Raw genomic sequence first — 17306 nt, 5'->3', positions numbered from 1 at the left:
CGAATAGAATGTTCTATATAGTCATGGAACATTTAGAACCAACACAGGACAGAACGTTATATATATAGTCATGGAACATTTAGAACCAACACAGAATAGAATGTTCTATATAGAGTCATGGAACATTTAGAACCAACACAGGACAGAACGTTATATATAGTCGTGGAACATTTAGAACCAACACCGAGTAGAATATTCTATATAGAGTCATGGAACATTTAGAACCAACACAGGACAGAACGTTATATATAGTCATGGAACATTTAGAACCAACACCGAGTAGAATGTTCTATATAGAGTCATGGAACATTTAGAACCAACACAGGACAGAACGTTATATATAGTCATGGAACATTTAGAACCAACACCGAGTAGAATGTTCTATATAGAGTCATGGAACATTTAGAACCAACACACGACAGAACGTTATATATAGTCATGGAACATTTAGAACCAACACAGGACAGAACATTATATATAGTCATGGAACATTTAGAACCAACACCGAGTAGAATGTTCTATATAGAGTCATGGAACATTTAGAACCAACACAGGACAGAACATTATATATAGTCATGGAACATTTAGAACCAACACAGAATAGTATGTTCTATATAGAGTCATGGAACATTTAGAACCAACACAGGACAGAACATTATATATAGTCATGGAACATTTAGAACCAACACCGAATAGAATGTTCTATATAGAGTCATGGAACATTTAGAACCAACACAGGACAGAACATTCTATATAGTCATGGAACATTTAGAACCAACACCGAATAGAATGTTCTATATAGTCATGGAATATTTAGAACCAACACAGGACAGAACATTCTAAATATAGTCGTGGAACATTTAGAACCAACACCGAATAGAATGTTCTAAATATAGTCGTGGAACATTTAGAACCAACACAAAATAGAATGTTCTATATATTTTGTATTTATTTTTATTTATCCATTATTTTACCAGGTAAGTTGACTGAGAACATGTTCTCATTTACAGCAACGACCTGGTACAGGGGAGAGGAGGGGGATGAATGAGCCAATTGTAAACTGGGGATTATTAGGTGACCGTGATGGTTTGAGGGCCAGATTGGGATTTTAGCCAGGACACCGGGGTTAACACCCCTACTCTTACGATAAGTGACATGGGATCTTTAATGACCTCCCGTTTAACGTCCCATCCGAAAGACGGCACCCTACACAGGGCAGAGTCCCCAATCACTGCCCTGGGGCATTGGGATATATTTTTTTTAGACCAGAGATATAGTCGTGGAACATTTAGAACCAACACACGACAGAACATTATATATAGTCATGGAACATTTAGAACTAACACAGAATAGAATGTTTTATGTACAGGTGAAGTCAGAAGTTTACATACACTTAGGTTGGAGTCATTAAAACTCGTTTTTCAACCACTCCACAAATTTCTTGTTAACAAACTATAGTTTTGTCAAGTCGGTTAGGACATCTGCTTTGTGCATGACACAAATCATTTTTACAACAATTGTTTACAGACAGATTATTTCACTTATAATTCACTGTATCACAATTCCAGTGGGTCAGAAGTTTAAATACACTAAGTTGACTGTGCCTTTAAACAGCTTGGAAAATGTCATGGCTTTAGAAGCTTCTGACATCATTTGAGTCAATTGGAGGTGTACCTGTGGATGTATTTCAAGGCCTACCTTCAAACTCAGTGCCTCTTTGCTTGACATCATGGGGAAAATCAAAAGAAATCAGCCAAGACCTCAGAAAAAAAATTGTAGACCTCCAGAAGTCTGGTTCATCCTTGGTAGCAATTCCCAAACACCTGAAGGTATCACGTTCATCTGTACAAAGAATAGTACGCAAGTATAAACACCATCAGACCACGCAGTCGTCATACTGCTCAGGAAGGAGACGCGTTCTGTCTCCTAGAGATGAACGTTCTTTTCTGCGAAAAGTGCAAATCAATCCCAGAACAACAGCAAAGGACCTTGTGAAGATGTTGGAGGAAACCTGTACAAAAGTATCTATATCCGCAGTAAAACGAGCCCAATATCGACATAACCTGAAAGGCCGCTCAGCAAGGAAGAAGCCACTGCCACCGCCATAAAAAAGCCAGACTACGGTTTGCAACTGCACATGGGGACAAAGATCGTACTTTTTGGACAAATGTCCTCATGTCTGATGAAACAAAAATAGAACTGTTTGGCAATAATGACCATCGTTATGTTTGGAGGAAAAAGGGGGATGCTTGCAAGCCGAGGAACCCCATCTCAACTGTGAAGCACAGGAGTGGCAGCATCATGTTGTGGGGGTGCTTTGCTGCGGGAGGGACTGGTGCAATTCACAAAATAGATGGCATCATGAGGTAGGAAAATTGTGGATATATTGAAGCAACATCTCAAGACATCAGTCAGGAAGTTAAAGCTTGGTCATAAATGGGACTTCCAAATGGACAATAACCCCAAGCAAACTTCCAAAATTGTGGCAAAATGGCTTAAGGATGACAACAGTCAAGGTATTGGAGTGGCCATCACAAAGCCCTGACCTCAATCCTATAGAAAATTTGTGGGCAGAACTGAAAAGCGTGTGCGAGCAAGGAGGCATACAAACCTGACTCCGTTACACCAGCTCTAACAGGAGGAAGGGGCAAAAATTCACCCAACTTGTTGTGGGAAGCTTGTGGAAGGCTACCTGAAATGTTTGACATAAGTTATACAATTTAAAGGCAATGCTACCAAATACTAATTGAGTGTATGTAAACTTCTGACCCACTGGGAATGTGATGAAAGAAATAAAAGCTGAAATAAATAATTCTCTCTACTATTATTCTGACATTTCACATTCTTAAAATAAAGTGGTGATCCTAACTGACCCAAGACAGGGAATTGTTACTGTAATTTGTAATGTTTTGCAGAATGTCTATGGCTTTAATGTTAACCCCATCTTCTCCTGTAGGTCCTGGCCATCAGAGTGATCTGTATTGTTAACACTCTCCTGTAGGTCCTGGCCATCAGAGTGATCTGTATTGTTAACCCTCTGCTGTAGGTCCTGGCCATCAGAGTGATCTGTATTGTTAACACTCTCCTGTAGGTCCTGGCCATCAGAGTGATCTGTATTGTTAACCCTCTGCTGTAGGTCCTGGCCATCAAAGTGATCTGTATTGTTAACCCTCTGCTGTAGGTCCTGGCCATCAGTGATCTGTATTGTTAACCCTCTCCTGTAGGTCCTGGCCATCAAAGTGATCTGTATTGTTAACCCTCTGCTGTAGGTCCTGGCCATCAGTGATCTGTATTGTTAACCCTCTGCTGTAGGTCCTGGCCATCAGTGATCTGTATTGTTAACCCTCTCCTGTAGGTCCTGGCCATCAAAGTGATCTGTATTGTTAACCCTCTGCTGTAGGTCCTGGCCATCAGTGATCTGTATTGTTAACCCTCTGCTGTAGGTCCTGGCCATCAGAGTGATCTGTATTGTTAACCCTCTCCTGTAGGTCCTGGCCATCAGAGTGATCTGTATTGTTAACCCTCTGCTGTAGGTCCTGGCCATCAGTGATCTGTATTGTTAACCCTCTGCTGTAGGTCCTGGCCATCAGAGTGATCTGTATTGTTAACCCTCTCCTGTAGGTCCTGGCCATCAGAGTGATCTGTATTGTTAACCCTCTGCTGTAGGTCCTGGCCATCAGAGTGATCTGTATTGTTAACCCTCTCCTGTAGGTCTTGGCCATCAGAGTGATCTGTAATGTTAACCCTCTCCTGTAGGTCCTGGCCTGGCCATCAGGGTGATCTGTATTGTTAACCCTCTCCTGTAGGTCCTGGCCTGGCCATCAGAGTGATCTGTATTGTTAACCCTCTCCTGTAGGTCCTGGCCATCAGTGATCTGTATTGTTAACACTCTCCTGTAGGTCCTGGCCATCAGTGATCTGTATTGTTAACCCTCTCCTGTAGGTCCTGGCCATCAGAGTGATCTGTATTGTTAACCCTCTTCTGTAGGTCCTGGCCATCAGAGTGATCTGTATTGTTAACACTCTCCTGTAGGTCCTGGCCATCAGTGATCTGTATTGTTAACCCTCTGCTGTAGGTCCTGGCCTGGCCATCAGAGTGATCTGTATTGTTAACCCTCTGCTGTAGGTCCTGGCCATCAGTGATCTGTATTGTTAACACTCTCCTGTAGGTCCTGGCCTGGCCATCAGAGTGATCTGTATTGTTAACCCTCTCCTGTAGGTCCTGGCCTGGCCATCAGAGTGATCTGTATTGTTAACACTCTCCTGTAGGTCCTGGCCATCAGAGTGATCTGTATTGTTAACCCTCTCCTGTAGGTCCTGGCCTGGCCATCAGAGTGATCTGTATTGTTAACCCTCTGCTGTAGGTCCTGGCCATCAGAGTGATCTGTATTGTTAACCCTCTCCTGTAGGTCCTGGCCATCAGAGTGATCTGTATTGTTAACCCTCTCCTGTAGGTCCTGGCCATCAGTGATCTGTATTGTTAACCCTCTCCTGTAGGTCCTGGCCTGGCCATCAGAGTGATCTGTATTGTTAACCCTCTCCTGTAGGTCATGGCCATCAGTGATCTGTATTGTTAACCCTCTCCTGTAGGTCCTGGCCTGGCCATCAGAGTGATCTGTATTGTTAACCCTCTGCTGTAGGTCCTGGCCATCAGAGTGATCTGTATTGTTAACCCTCTCCTGTAGGTCCTGGCCTGGCCATCAGAGTGATCTGTATTGTTAACCCTCTCCTGTAGGTCCTGGCCATCAGTGATCTGTATTGTTAACCCTCTGCTGTAGGTCCTGGCCATCAGTGATCTGTATTGTTAACCCTCTCCTGTAGGTCCTGGCCATCAGAGTGATCTGTATTGTTAACCCTCTCCTGTAGGTCCTGGCCATCAGAGTGATCTGTATTGTTAACCCTCTGCTGTAGGTCCTGGCCATCAGAGTGATCTGTATTGTTAACCCTCTCCTGTAGGTCCTGGCCATCAGTGATCTGTATTGTTAACCCTCTGCTGTAGGTCCTGGCCATCAGTGATCTGTATTGTTAACACTCTCCTGTAGGTCCTGGCCATCAGTGATCTGTATTGTTAACCCTCTCCTGTAGGTCCTGGCCATCAGAGTGATCTGTATTGTTAACCCTCTCCTGTAGGTCCTGGCCATCAGAGTGATCTGTATTGTTAACCCTCTGCTGTAGGTCCTGGCCTGGCCATCAGAGTGATCTGTATTGTTAACCCTCTCCTGTAGTTCCTGGCCATCAGAGTGATCTGTATTGTTAACCCTCTCCTGTAGGTCCTGGCCATCAGTGATCTGTATTGTTAACCCTCTCCTGTAGGTCCTGGCCATCAGAGTGATCTGTATTGTTAACCCTCTGCTGTAGGTCCTGGCCTGGCCATCAGAGTGATCTGTATTGTTAACCCTCTCATGTAGGTCCTGGCCATCAGTGATCTGTATTGTTAACCCTCTCCTGTAGGTCCTGGCCATCAGAGTGATCTGTATTGTTAACCCTCTGCTGTAGGTCCTGGCCTGGCCATCAGAGTGATCTGTATTGTTAACCCTCTGCTGTAGGTCCTGGCCATCAGAGTGATCTGTATTGTTAACCCTCTCCTGTAGGTCCTGGCCATCAGTGATCTGTATTGTTAACCCTCTGCTGTAGGTCCTGGCCTGGCCATCAGAGTGATCTGTGCAGATGAGCCCTACATCTGTAAGGACTTTGCTGAGACCAACAACATCCTCAAGATCATCACAGACTTCTCTGCCATGGTGAAAAAGGTCAGAGAGCAGAGCATCACTAGTCTATGACAGGAACACGGTACTAATAAGAGTTTTGGACATGGAGCTCTGGACTGTTGGACTGTTGATGCAATTGACCCCAACTGTCCTTCTTTATGCACCAACATGCTGATAACTTACGTATGTCGGCGGCAGCGTAGCCTAGTGGTTAGAGCGTTGGACTAGTAACCGAAAGGTTGCAAGATTGAATCCCCGAGCTGACAAGGTAAACATCTGTCGTTCTGTCCCTGAACAAGGTAGTTAACCCACTGTTCCTAGGCCGTCATTGAAAATAAGAATGTGTTCTTAACTGACTTGCCTAGGTAAATAAATGTCAGACTAGCTAATAATAATCATCACTTACTCTGTCCCTCCAGCCCCACACGTTGCTGCAGAGAGTGAAGTCGTGTATATCAGACGAGGAGGAGGAAAAACTCCTGCAGATCACCAGTCTACATTCACTCAATGCCTTCCTGCTGCCAATCAAGACTGTGGGAGTCCAGGTATCACTTCTTACAGTATTACTCACTCTAGGCACTGCTTGACATGAGGTGTCTGTCGGAATGTGACCTCTGACTTATACACATACATACATTACATGCATACATTACATACATGCATACATACATACATACATATATACATACATGCATGCATGCATGCATACATACATACATGCATACATGCATACGGTCAAATGTTTGGACACATCTACTCATTCAAGGGTTTTTATTTATTTATACTATTTTCTACATTGTACATGGAATCATGTAGTAACCAAAAAAAAGTGTTGAACAAATCAAAATATATTTTATATTTGAGATTCTTCAAAGGAGCCATCCTTTGCCTTGATGACAGCTTTGCACACTCTTGGCATTCTCTCAACCAGCTTCTAAGAGGTAGTCACCTGGAATGCATTTCAATTAACAGGTGTGCCTTGTTAAAAGTTAATTTGTGGAATTTCTTTCCTTCTTAATGCGTTTGAGCCAATCAGTTGTGTTGTGACAAGGTAGGGTTGGTATACAGAAGATTTGGTAAAAGACCAAGTCCATATTATGGCAAGAACAGCTCAAATAAGCAAAGAGAAATGACAGTCCATCATTACTTTAAGACATGAACGTCAGTCAATGCAGAACATTTCAAAAACTTTGAAAGGTTCTTCAGGTGCCGTCGCAAAAACCATCAAGTGCTATGATGAAACTGTCTGTCTCATGAGGACCGCCACAGGAAAGGAAGACCCAGAGTTACCTCTGCTGCAGAGGATAAGTTCATTAGTTCCACACACCCAACTAGAGAAAGTTACCAACCCTTACACTCCATATTTTCTGCTGGCTGCCCCACCACAACCACAGAAAGCACTGAGCGAGGCTGAAACACCTGTTTTATATGCGGCTTTAATAACTCAATGATTATTATTTCATTTTGCTAAACAGGTGGGACTCTGAATGACGGGTCGCCACTGTGTATAGCTGGTTAGCATGTGGGGCGCACCGATCGGTGTCACCTCATTAGTCAGAATGTGTTACACCTTTGCTGGCGTGTCCATCTCGTTAGTGGGAAGGTCTTTCACCTGTCCTGGCCCAGCTGCTATTTAAGAGTGGTTGGCCCAGTGTTCCAGTTGTCTTGATAGATGTGGAGGGTCAATGCCTTTCTTTGGCTCTCCCTAATTTGATTTATAACAAAACATTATTTAGCCTCTTCTTGGGTAAATTTAGTGGGTCTCATGGTGGGTGTCTTTTAGGTCCCAGTTGTTGTTGCTATGCAACTTTCAGTGGACGCCAACCATGACTGTCTTTCAGAACCCCTCCCAAAACTCCACCTGTTTAGATTTGGCTGTTGTCAGTGACTCTTTGTTAGTTTCCCCTTCTGTTTGAGTGACCATTATTTGGTTTTCTTGCTGGGGAATGTAACAGGCTACTGGTCACCTGACTGAGGCCTTTTATCATGTCTGGGTGCTCCTCTATAGTCGAGCATGGATAGATGGGTTTATCTGATTCTGGTGCTGAGCGACATGTCTGGCTGCTCCTCTATAGTCGAGCATGGATAGATGGGTTTATCTGATTCTGGTGCTGAGCGACATGTCTGGCTGCTCCTCTATAGTCGAGCATGGATAGATGGGTTTATCTGATTCTTGTTGCTGAGCGACCATGTCTGTTCGGATTCGGTTTTAAACCGATAATGAAGGTTTTAAATTTCGCTTCTGTTTTTTTAATTAATATTTTATATTTTTTAACAATAGGCTAAATGCATTGTGGGTGGAATGCTGTAAAAAAAACACCTAAAACAATTGATGGTAGTGACTGCCCATTACATTCGTTATTAGACTAACCATCATTTATTCACTTTACTTTAATAAAACGTTTAGGTTCTGTTTATTACATTTGTTTTTAGTATGTGATTTAAAAACAAAAATGTACTAGTCTACCATGTACAATGATGGTGGACTAGTGACTGCCCATTACGGCTTCTCCCTATAAACCATCCTTTATTTACATTGATTTAATTTCAGTTGTGTGTGTGTGTGTGTGTATATATATATATATATATATATTTTTATATATATTTATATATATATATATATATATGTGTGTGTGTTTATATATATAAAATATATATATATATATATATATATATATATATATATGTGTGGTTGTGTGTGTGTGTGTGTGTATATATATATATATATATATATATATATATATATATATATATATATATACTGCTCAAAAAAATAAAGGGTACACTTAAACAACACATCCTAGATCTGAATGAAAGAAACAATCTTATTAAATACTTTTTTCTTTACATAGTTGAATGTGCTGACAACAAAATCACACAACAATAATCAATGGAAATACAATTTATCAACCCATGGAGGTCTGGATTTGGAGTCACACTCAAAATTAAAGTGGAAAACCACACTACAGGCTGATCCAACTTTGATGTAATGTCCTTAAAACAAGTCAAAATGAGGCTCAGTAGTGTGTGTGGCCTCCACGTGCCTGTATGACCTCCATACAACGCCTGGGCATGCTCCTGATGAGGTGGCGGATGGTCTCCTGAGGGATCTCCTCCCAGACCTGGACTAAAGCATCCGCCAACTCCTGGACAGTCTGTGGTGCAACGTGGCGTGGTGGATGGAGCGAGACATGATGTCCCAGATGTGCTCAATTGGATTCAGTTCTGGGGAACAGGCGGGCCAGTCCATAGCATCAATGCCTTCCTCTTGCAGGAACTGCTGACACACTCCAGCCACATGAGGTCTAGCATTGTCTTGCATTAGGAGGAACCCAGGGCCAACCGCACCAGCATATGGTCTCACAAGGGGTCTGAGGATCTCATCTCGGTACCTAATGGCAGTCAGGCTACCTCTGGCGAGCACATGGAGGGCTGTGCGGCCCCTCAAAGAAATGCCACCCCACACCATGACTGACCCACCGCCAAACCGGTCATGCTGGAGGATGTTGCAGGCAGCAGAACGTTCTCCACGGCGTCTCCAGACTCTGTCACGTGCTCAGTGTGAACCTGCTTTCATCTGTGAAGAGCACAGGGCGCCAGTGGAGAATTTGCCAATCTTGGTGTTCTCTGGCAAATGCCAAACGTCCTGCACGGTGTTGGGCTGTAAGCACAACCCCCACCTGTGGACGTCGGGCCCTCATACCACCCTCATGGAGTCTGTTTCTGACCGTTTGAGCAGACACATGCACATTTTGTGGCCTGCTGGAGGTCATTTTGCAGGGCTCTGGCAGTGCTTCTCCTGCTCCTCCTTGCACAAAGGCGGAGGTAGCGGTCCTGCTGCTGGGTTGTTGCCCTCCTACGGCCTCCTCCACGTCTCCTGGTGTACTGGCCTGTCACCTGGTAGCGCCTCCATGCTCTGGACACTACGCTGACAGACACAGCAAACCTTCTTACCATAGCTCGCATTGACGTGCCATCCTGGATGAGCTGCACAACCTGAGCCACTTGTGTGGGTTGTAGACTCCGTCTCATGCTACCACTAGAGTGAAAGCACCGCCAGCATTCAAAAGTGACCAAAACATCAGCCAGGAAGCATAGGAACTGAGAAGTGGTCTGTGGTCCCCACCTGCAGAACCACTCCTTTATTGGGGGTGTCTTGCTAATTGCCTATAATTTCCACCTGTTGTCTATTCCATTTGCACAACAGCATGTGAAATGTATTGTCAATCAGTGTTACTTCCTAAGTGGACAGTTTGATTTCACAGAAGTGTGATTGACTTGGAGTTACATTGTGTTTTTTAAGTGTTCCCTTTATTTTTTTGAGCAGTGTATACACACACACACACACACACAGTAAGTGTTGCTTCTGACCCTCCCAACCTGGGCTCTAAACCGGGGACCTGCTGAACACAACGGCCTCCCACGAAGCATCGTTACCTGTCGCTCTTGCAGAGCAAGAGAAACAACTACTTCAAGGTCTCTGAGCGAGTGACGTCACTGATTTAAAATGCTACTAGTGTGCACCGCTAACTAGCTAGTCATTTCATACCAATTACATGTGGACTTATTTTATTTTATTTGATATTTAAAAACCAAAACTAAACCGAAATTTCAGCTAATCGCTCAGCACCTCTGATGCTGGAGTCTAGTCATATCTCCCCTTTTCTGAGAGTATCTCTCTGACCATCCCTCAGTTTCTCTCTTGATGAAGGGAGTATGAGTCAGGGCAGTAGCTGACCAAAATGCTCCCTCTGGTACTGCTGGAGTAGGCATCTTCACTCTCTCTGTCTCTCTGGAGTAGGCCTCTTCACTCTCTCTGTCTCTCTGGAGTAGGCCTCTTCACTCTCTCTGTCTCTCTGGAGTAGGCCTCTTCACTCTCTCTGTCTCTCTGGAGTAGGCCTCTTCACTCTCTCTGGAGTAGGCCTCTTCACTCTCTCTGGAGTAGGCCTCTTCACTCTCTCTGGAGTAGGCCTCTTCACTCTCTCTGTCTACATTTGCCCCACTACATAAACTGGGCTCTGTGGTCAACTTGCCTGGCTACCCAAACTCCTTGCTCCGTCCAAATGCTATGCCACGCCCACAGACGTTAGTTTCTTCTCAGCAATGCGTCTGGACCTGAGTACCTCCCCTGATGATTTCTAGAACGCAAACACATTATGACCATACTGATTGGTCCCAGACACAGAGGGGTTGGACCAGAGCCAGAACACACATGGGTAAAGCAGCATTTAAAAAAGTCGTTATTTGCTTGGATACTCTGATTTTGTTAGAGATGATCCAATCACTGATGACTTTGTTTGGTACAACACCGCTCATTTTGAGTCTCAGACTGAAGTATGTAGCAAACAGAGCAGCGGAAGAATTCTACTACATGGGCAATATGTCTCTGTCTGCCCCACTACATTACCCACTGGGCAATATGTCTCTGTCCGCCATTACCTAGGCGATATGGCTCTGTCTGCCCCACTACATTATCTAGGCTATATGGCTCTGTCTGCCCCACTACATTATCTAGGCTATATGGCTCTGTCTGCCCCACTACATTATCTAGGCTATATGGCTCTGTCTGCCCCACTACATTATCTAGGCTATATGGCTCTGTCTGCCCCACTACATTATCTAGGCTATATGGTCAACGACAGCCTTTATGACCCAGTGGTCTATAAGTCTCGGTCTGTTTTTCCATTGGTTTATTTCTGAAATTCATAAAAGCTTTGTTTCCATGAAATGAGAAATCCATAGTGTCTGCACACTGTAGAACAGACAGCACAGTACGAACCTGTCTTTTTCTTTTCTGTCCCTCTCTTCTGACGGGTGTGTGGTGTAGCTAGGCCTAATGTTAGCCTGTGGTTTGGGCTCTGACGCCACGACTAGTTAGACTCTTCCTGTTATTCCTTCACCCAGCAGCCATCTCCTTCTCACTATAACAGGATGGCACTGCTACCGCCAGGGCTGAGTAGGTAGAACTCTTCCCATAATTGCTGATACCGGGTCAGATATATTTGTTTATCCAGCTAATGGTTAAGGTTAGTATTGGGGAGGGGTAATCTGATCCTAGATCTGTGGTTAGTGGCAATGTCTGCCAATGGGTATTTTGGAGATTTACTGCTCTCTGTTAATTTCCTTCAGGCTTTGGTTAAACAATGTCTGTCTGTTGACAAGTGCATGGTAATGGAATGATGACACAGCTGGCTCCGCCCATTCAGTGGTGGATGTCTCCTCCACACTTCCTGCTGAAAGCCACTGAGAGATATATTTATCCCAGAAACAGTGAATGTGTGTCTGTGTGTTGGATAAAGGAGGCAGGAGAGACGGAGCGCTACTTTTACCTCAGAAAGTGTGACTGTGTGTGTTGGTAAGTGGACCAGGAGAGACACAGGAGTGTTAACAGAGAGGGGCTTATTGTTCTCTGTGGAGTTTGGCTGGGAGCAGAGGGAGAAGAGAAAGGCCTCAAATAACCCCAGTCTCTTAATGAAGTCTAAATGTGAAGGATGGACCCCGATAGATCACTTTTGATTAACTAATCATCACAATAATGAAGTGTTGGTCAAGTGAACCTCTACAGCATGCATAAGTGATCTAGCTGAAGCTTTACCATGTGTTCTGTGTGTGTGTGTGTGTGTGTGTGTAGGGTGACTGTCGGTCCTATAGCTATGTGTGTGGGGTCACCAGTAAAGAGGCACCACACTGGGAATCCCTCATGTTCCTGGCCAGACTCATCCCTCGCATGTGCCACACCATCAACAGGTAACCCAGTACACAGTAGATGAAGTAGAACCAGTTACTGCTAGCAGGATGCCATATGGACTCTCCTCTCTCCTCCCTCCCTCCCTCCCTCCAGAGTTGTGTATGTATTTGGGTCCCACGTGAAGGAGCCCCCCACAGACATCACCCCCACCTTCCTGACCACGGGCGTTCTCAGCACACTCAGACAGGCAGACTTTGTGGCCCACTCCATCCTCAGAGAGTCTGGTAAGTGGTTTCCTGCTTCAGGAGGGGAGCAGAAGGGCTGGATAGAAATTATTATTGGATTCAGTATAGAGAGTATAGAAATACAATGTGTAGAACTCTAGGGATGTGCACGGTTATTCGAATATTTAAACGGACGTTAGTATTGAAATACTTGTCAGTATTCATTTTGGCGAGAGAGAAATTATAGGCCTATTTTAACACTGAAAAGGCTTTTTCGGAATTATATTAAAACGTTAATGTGACTTTGTTACATACAAGGATATACTATGACATTTTCAAATTATTAACGTATTGGAAACAACACACTTTTCAAGGTAGTTTTTACGATGTGCACGGTGCGCCCCATGAAGACGGGTAACTTTGTTTGTTGGCCAATCAAAGAAGCCGAGAGGCTCAATGTGGAGTGAGTTCACTAATGCAATGCAAGTTGAAATAAAATGAGGGATTTGAAAGTTAGCGAAATGAGAAGGAGCAGGCTACAACGAGGAACCGACAGGTTGTATTCCGCGCATGTGAAACATTAGATTTGATAGGCTGCTGTTTATGGGGTTGGGAAGAAAGCACAGCATGCAGCCTTAATTAGCCTAGCTAGCTATTATATGGGATGAGAAATAACACTGTGGCTGCTACAAGTTAGCTAGCGTTGCGTTGGCGTCTCGCTCTCTCCCTCCGTCTGGTCGCTCCCAACACACACACCAGGCTGTATACTGATGCAGCAATAGAGCGCTAGCTTTTCCCTCGCGCAGCATTACTCAGGTTAAAACCTTAAGTTTAAACAAAAACATGTATTTCAGATATCCGACAAAACAATCATGATGCTATTTGAATAGTGAAAAGATTTCAAACCCCCCCATCCCTGTAGAACCAACCTCCCTTTATGAGGTGCTCGTTGCTAACCCTGTCTGGTGTGGTAATTCTGTACCCTCTTTCTCCCAGGTTACTCTGGGAAGATCAGTCAGATGCCGGTCATCCTGACCCCTCTGCACTTTGACCGTGATTCCTCACAGAGGCAGCCGTCCTGCCGACGCTCTGTGGTCGTCAGAACGTTCATCACCAGCGACTTCATGACCGGTATACCTGCCACGCCTGGAAACCACATCCCTGAGGAGGTACTACGGCTCGCCGCGAGATGGGGATCAGACATTACTCTCAGAGCAGATGTATAAACCACGGTCTCCAGCTCTAACCCTTCTCTCTCTCGCATGTCTCCCCAGGTGGTGCTGAAGATGGTAAATGAGATCAAGAAGATCCCTGGCATCTCCCGGGTGATGTTTGACCTGACCTCCAAACCTCCCGGCACCACAGAGTGGGAGTAGAGCTCATGGAGAGAGAGAGAGAGAGAGGAGATGTGAGCTCCTCTCTTCTTCTTCTCCTCCTCCTTTCTTTCCCTCTCCTAACACCTATCCCCCCCATCTCACCTCTCCTTTCAGATCACCCCCCCCCCCTTCTCTAGAACATTCCTATGGAAAGCAGGCAGTACTGTGACCAGCACACACCTGAAGCCGCTACTCTGCCCCCCCCCCCTCTCAGTTTTTGGGAGGTGTGTTTGTATTATTGTTATTATAGATATGATGACTATTCATCCTTACTTCTGGATCAGTTTCTTCATGCGTGACAATGCATTATTTTTTTCCTTCTTTGGCATAAGTGCTGCTTCCTGCTTTTGGAAACAGCCAGTTGAGATTCAAGGGTTAAGAGAGTCAGAGAGTTCAGGAAGTGGATTGTGTAAACGGCGTGCCTCAGATTGCAGCGTGAGACCAACGACAGAAGAAAGAAAAAACCACATAATTGTATAACATACAGGAGAAGGAAGAGCAGCAACTAGCCAGTGGCTTAAAGTCTTCCATCGCGTTTTGGCTTTTTTGTTCCACTTCCGATGATTCTTTTTGTCCCATGATTATTTTTACTCAACCATTTCTGTTCCAACTGTATACTGTGCAAAGAGACAGACAGGGGCTGCCTGTCCAAAGTCATTCAGCAGAGAAACTGTGACCAATATCATTTTTTAAAACTTTTATTTTTGCCAAATGTAGATAAGCTGTGGTGAAATTAGATCTGGGTTTTTGTTGACGATTCACTTAAATGAAAAATGTGATGTTAAACTACCAACACAGTGGCCAAAGGAAAATGAGTTAATTTTCAGAGATTGGTGACTGTTTGGGAAACCCCCAAAATGACTGGGTGTCCCCTTTTCTGTGCCTGTTTTTTTCATTTCTCTTCCCCTTTGTTTGACACGCCCCCTGACTGGTGAGAACTGTTACTTCATGCTGCAATATATGCTGTTTAAGAGAAACAAGATGACAAAAGGACTGAGAATTAAGATGTTAGTATAGTCAAAACAACAATTGTTGTGTGAACACCTTTGTTATCATGATCATGCTGGCACGTGGCACCTCCTACAGTTGTGTAGGAGCAACTTTTGCACATAAAGCCTTGGTGCTTTCCTAACGCGTTTGGGAAGTTATAGTACTTACAGCTGATGGATTTTAAAACCCAATCACGAAAACATCCTGCTTTTTTTTATAGGGTGAAATTGAAAACTGGCAGTGGCCATCTTGAGCGTTGCATCTGCTAGAGGACTCCTGAGTAGGCATTGCCTGTAACCTGGCTCTCAGTTCAATGTTTTCAACACTCATTTACTGAGAGTCCTCAGTTAGTCCAGGACTAACTGTTTTACTGGACCTGAAGCATGTCATTTTAAGGACCCCTGTCTGCCCCATGTCCAGCCTGTAGGTAATGTTTTACTGTGCGATAATACTGATTTACATGCCTCTGTGTTTGACTTTACCCCTCACCTTCAATATTATTTTGTTATGACAGCTGAATACCCAATGCAAAATGAATCTGTTCCTTAACGGTCTTAATTGCAACTTGTCGTTAGCGTCTCTCCCTTTGTGTTGCCTTTACTTGTGTATTTTATGATGCATATGTCTACTTGGAAAACAAAAACAGCTTAAAATTAATGGATGTTTAATTTTTGTAGTTGGATTTTACTGCAATATTGAAATAAGATTAATTTATGCAATTCTGTGTTTGATATTCTTTTTGTTTGTTTTGTTGTAAAATGATCACAGCTAATTTGTCCTTAGTAACGTGCCTCAAAGCAAGCCACTGCATGCAGTTTCAACTATGAAATGTGTATAATGAAAAACCAAGCTTTAGTAAAGAAGTCCCTGTTGAATCTTCTCACACTCTTTACCAACTAATCAAAATGTCTACATTTACTCTATATGACTAAAAGTATGTGGACACCTGCTCGTTGAACATCTCATTCCAAAATCATGATGGTGAAGTGTGATTCATCACTCCAGATAACGTGTTTCCGCTGTGCCAGAGTCCAATGGCTGCGAGCTTTACACCACTCCAGCTGACTCTTGGTATTGCGCATAGTGCTCTTGTGTGCGGCTGCTCGGCCATGGAAACCCATTTCATGAAGCTTCTGACGAACAGTTATTGTGCTGGCGTTGCTCCCAGTGGCAGCTTGGAACTCGGTAGTGGGTGTTGCAACCGAGGTCAGACAATTTTTACACGCTACGCGCTTCAGCACTTGGTGGTCCTGTTCTGTGAGCTTGTGTGGCCTACCACTTTACAGCTGAGCCATTGTTACTCCTAGAGGTTTCCACATCACAATAACAGCACTTAAGAGTTGACTGGGGCAGCTCTTACAGGGCAGAAATTTGAGGAACTGACTCGTTGGAAAGGTGGCTTCTTATGACGTTACTACGTTGAGTCACTGAGCTCATCAGTAAGGCTATTCTACCACAAATATTTTCCTGTGGAGATTGCATGGCTGTGTGCTCGATTTTATACACCTGAAATAGCCGAATCCACTAATTTGAAGGAGTGTCCACATACTTTTGTATATACAGTGCCTTTGGAAAGTATTCAGATCCCTTGACTTTTTCCTCATTTTGTTATGTTAGTCTTATTCTAAAATTGATTAAATAAATAAATAAATTGTCAGCAGTCTACACACAACATCCCATAATGACAAAGTGAAAACAAGTTTTTTTTTTTTTTTTTTTTTTTATGTTTACAAATTTATTACAGATAAACCTGATACCTTATTTACATAAGTATTCAGATCCTCAGATTCAGATTTGAAATTGAGCTCAGGTGCATCCTGTTTCTATTGATCATCCTTGAGATGTTTCTACAATTTGATTGGAGTCCATCTGTGGTAAATTCAATTGATATGATTTAGAAAGGCACACACCTGTCTATATAAGGTCCCCCAGTTGACAGTGTATATCAGAGCATAAAACAAGCCATGAGGGTGAAGGAATTATCCGTAGAGCTCTGAGACAGGATTGTGTCATGGCACAGATCTGGGAAAGGGGGTACCAAAACATTTCTGCAGCATTGAAGGTCCCCAAGAACACAGTGGCCTCCATCATTCTTAAATGGAAGAAGTTAGGAACCACCAAGACTCTTCCGAGAGCTGGCCGGACGGCCAAACTGAGCAATCGGCAGATAAGCGCCTTCGTCAGGGAGGTGACCAAGAACCCAATCGTCACTCTGACAGAGCTCTAGACTTCCTCTGTGGAGATAGGAGAACCTTTCAGAAGGACAACCATCTCTGCAGCACTCCACCAATCAGGCCTTTTATGGTAGAATGGCTAGATGG

At 43.9% G+C, this 17306-nt stretch overlaps 1 protein-coding gene across 1 annotated transcript in view; it reads left to right on the top strand.

The window, feature by feature from the left end:
- LOC106581456 (GMP synthase [glutamine-hydrolyzing]) overlaps window positions 1-15860 on the top strand; it is a 28848-nt gene extending 12988 nt beyond the window's left edge. The window contains exons 11-16 of the mRNA XM_014163522.2: window positions 5634-5749; window positions 6127-6252; window positions 12339-12454; window positions 12549-12679; window positions 13616-13788; window positions 13894-15860. Coding sequence (XP_014018997.1) covers window positions 5634-5749; window positions 6127-6252; window positions 12339-12454; window positions 12549-12679; window positions 13616-13788; window positions 13894-13995 — 764 coding nt within the window. The 3' untranslated portion in view covers window positions 13996-15860. The remainder of the gene's footprint in view (window positions 1-5633; window positions 5750-6126; window positions 6253-12338; window positions 12455-12548; window positions 12680-13615; window positions 13789-13893) is intronic.
- The last annotated feature ends 1446 nt before the right edge of the window (window positions 15861-17306 follow it).

This window comes from Salmo salar, chromosome ssa20, assembly GCF_905237065.1.
Source record: "Salmo salar chromosome ssa20, Ssal_v3.1, whole genome shotgun sequence".
NCBI classification, from domain to species: Eukaryota; Metazoa; Chordata; class Actinopteri; order Salmoniformes; family Salmonidae; genus Salmo; species Salmo salar.
The sequence above is the reverse complement of the archived record's forward strand: the minus strand, read 5'-3'. Positions and strand labels throughout refer to the sequence as shown.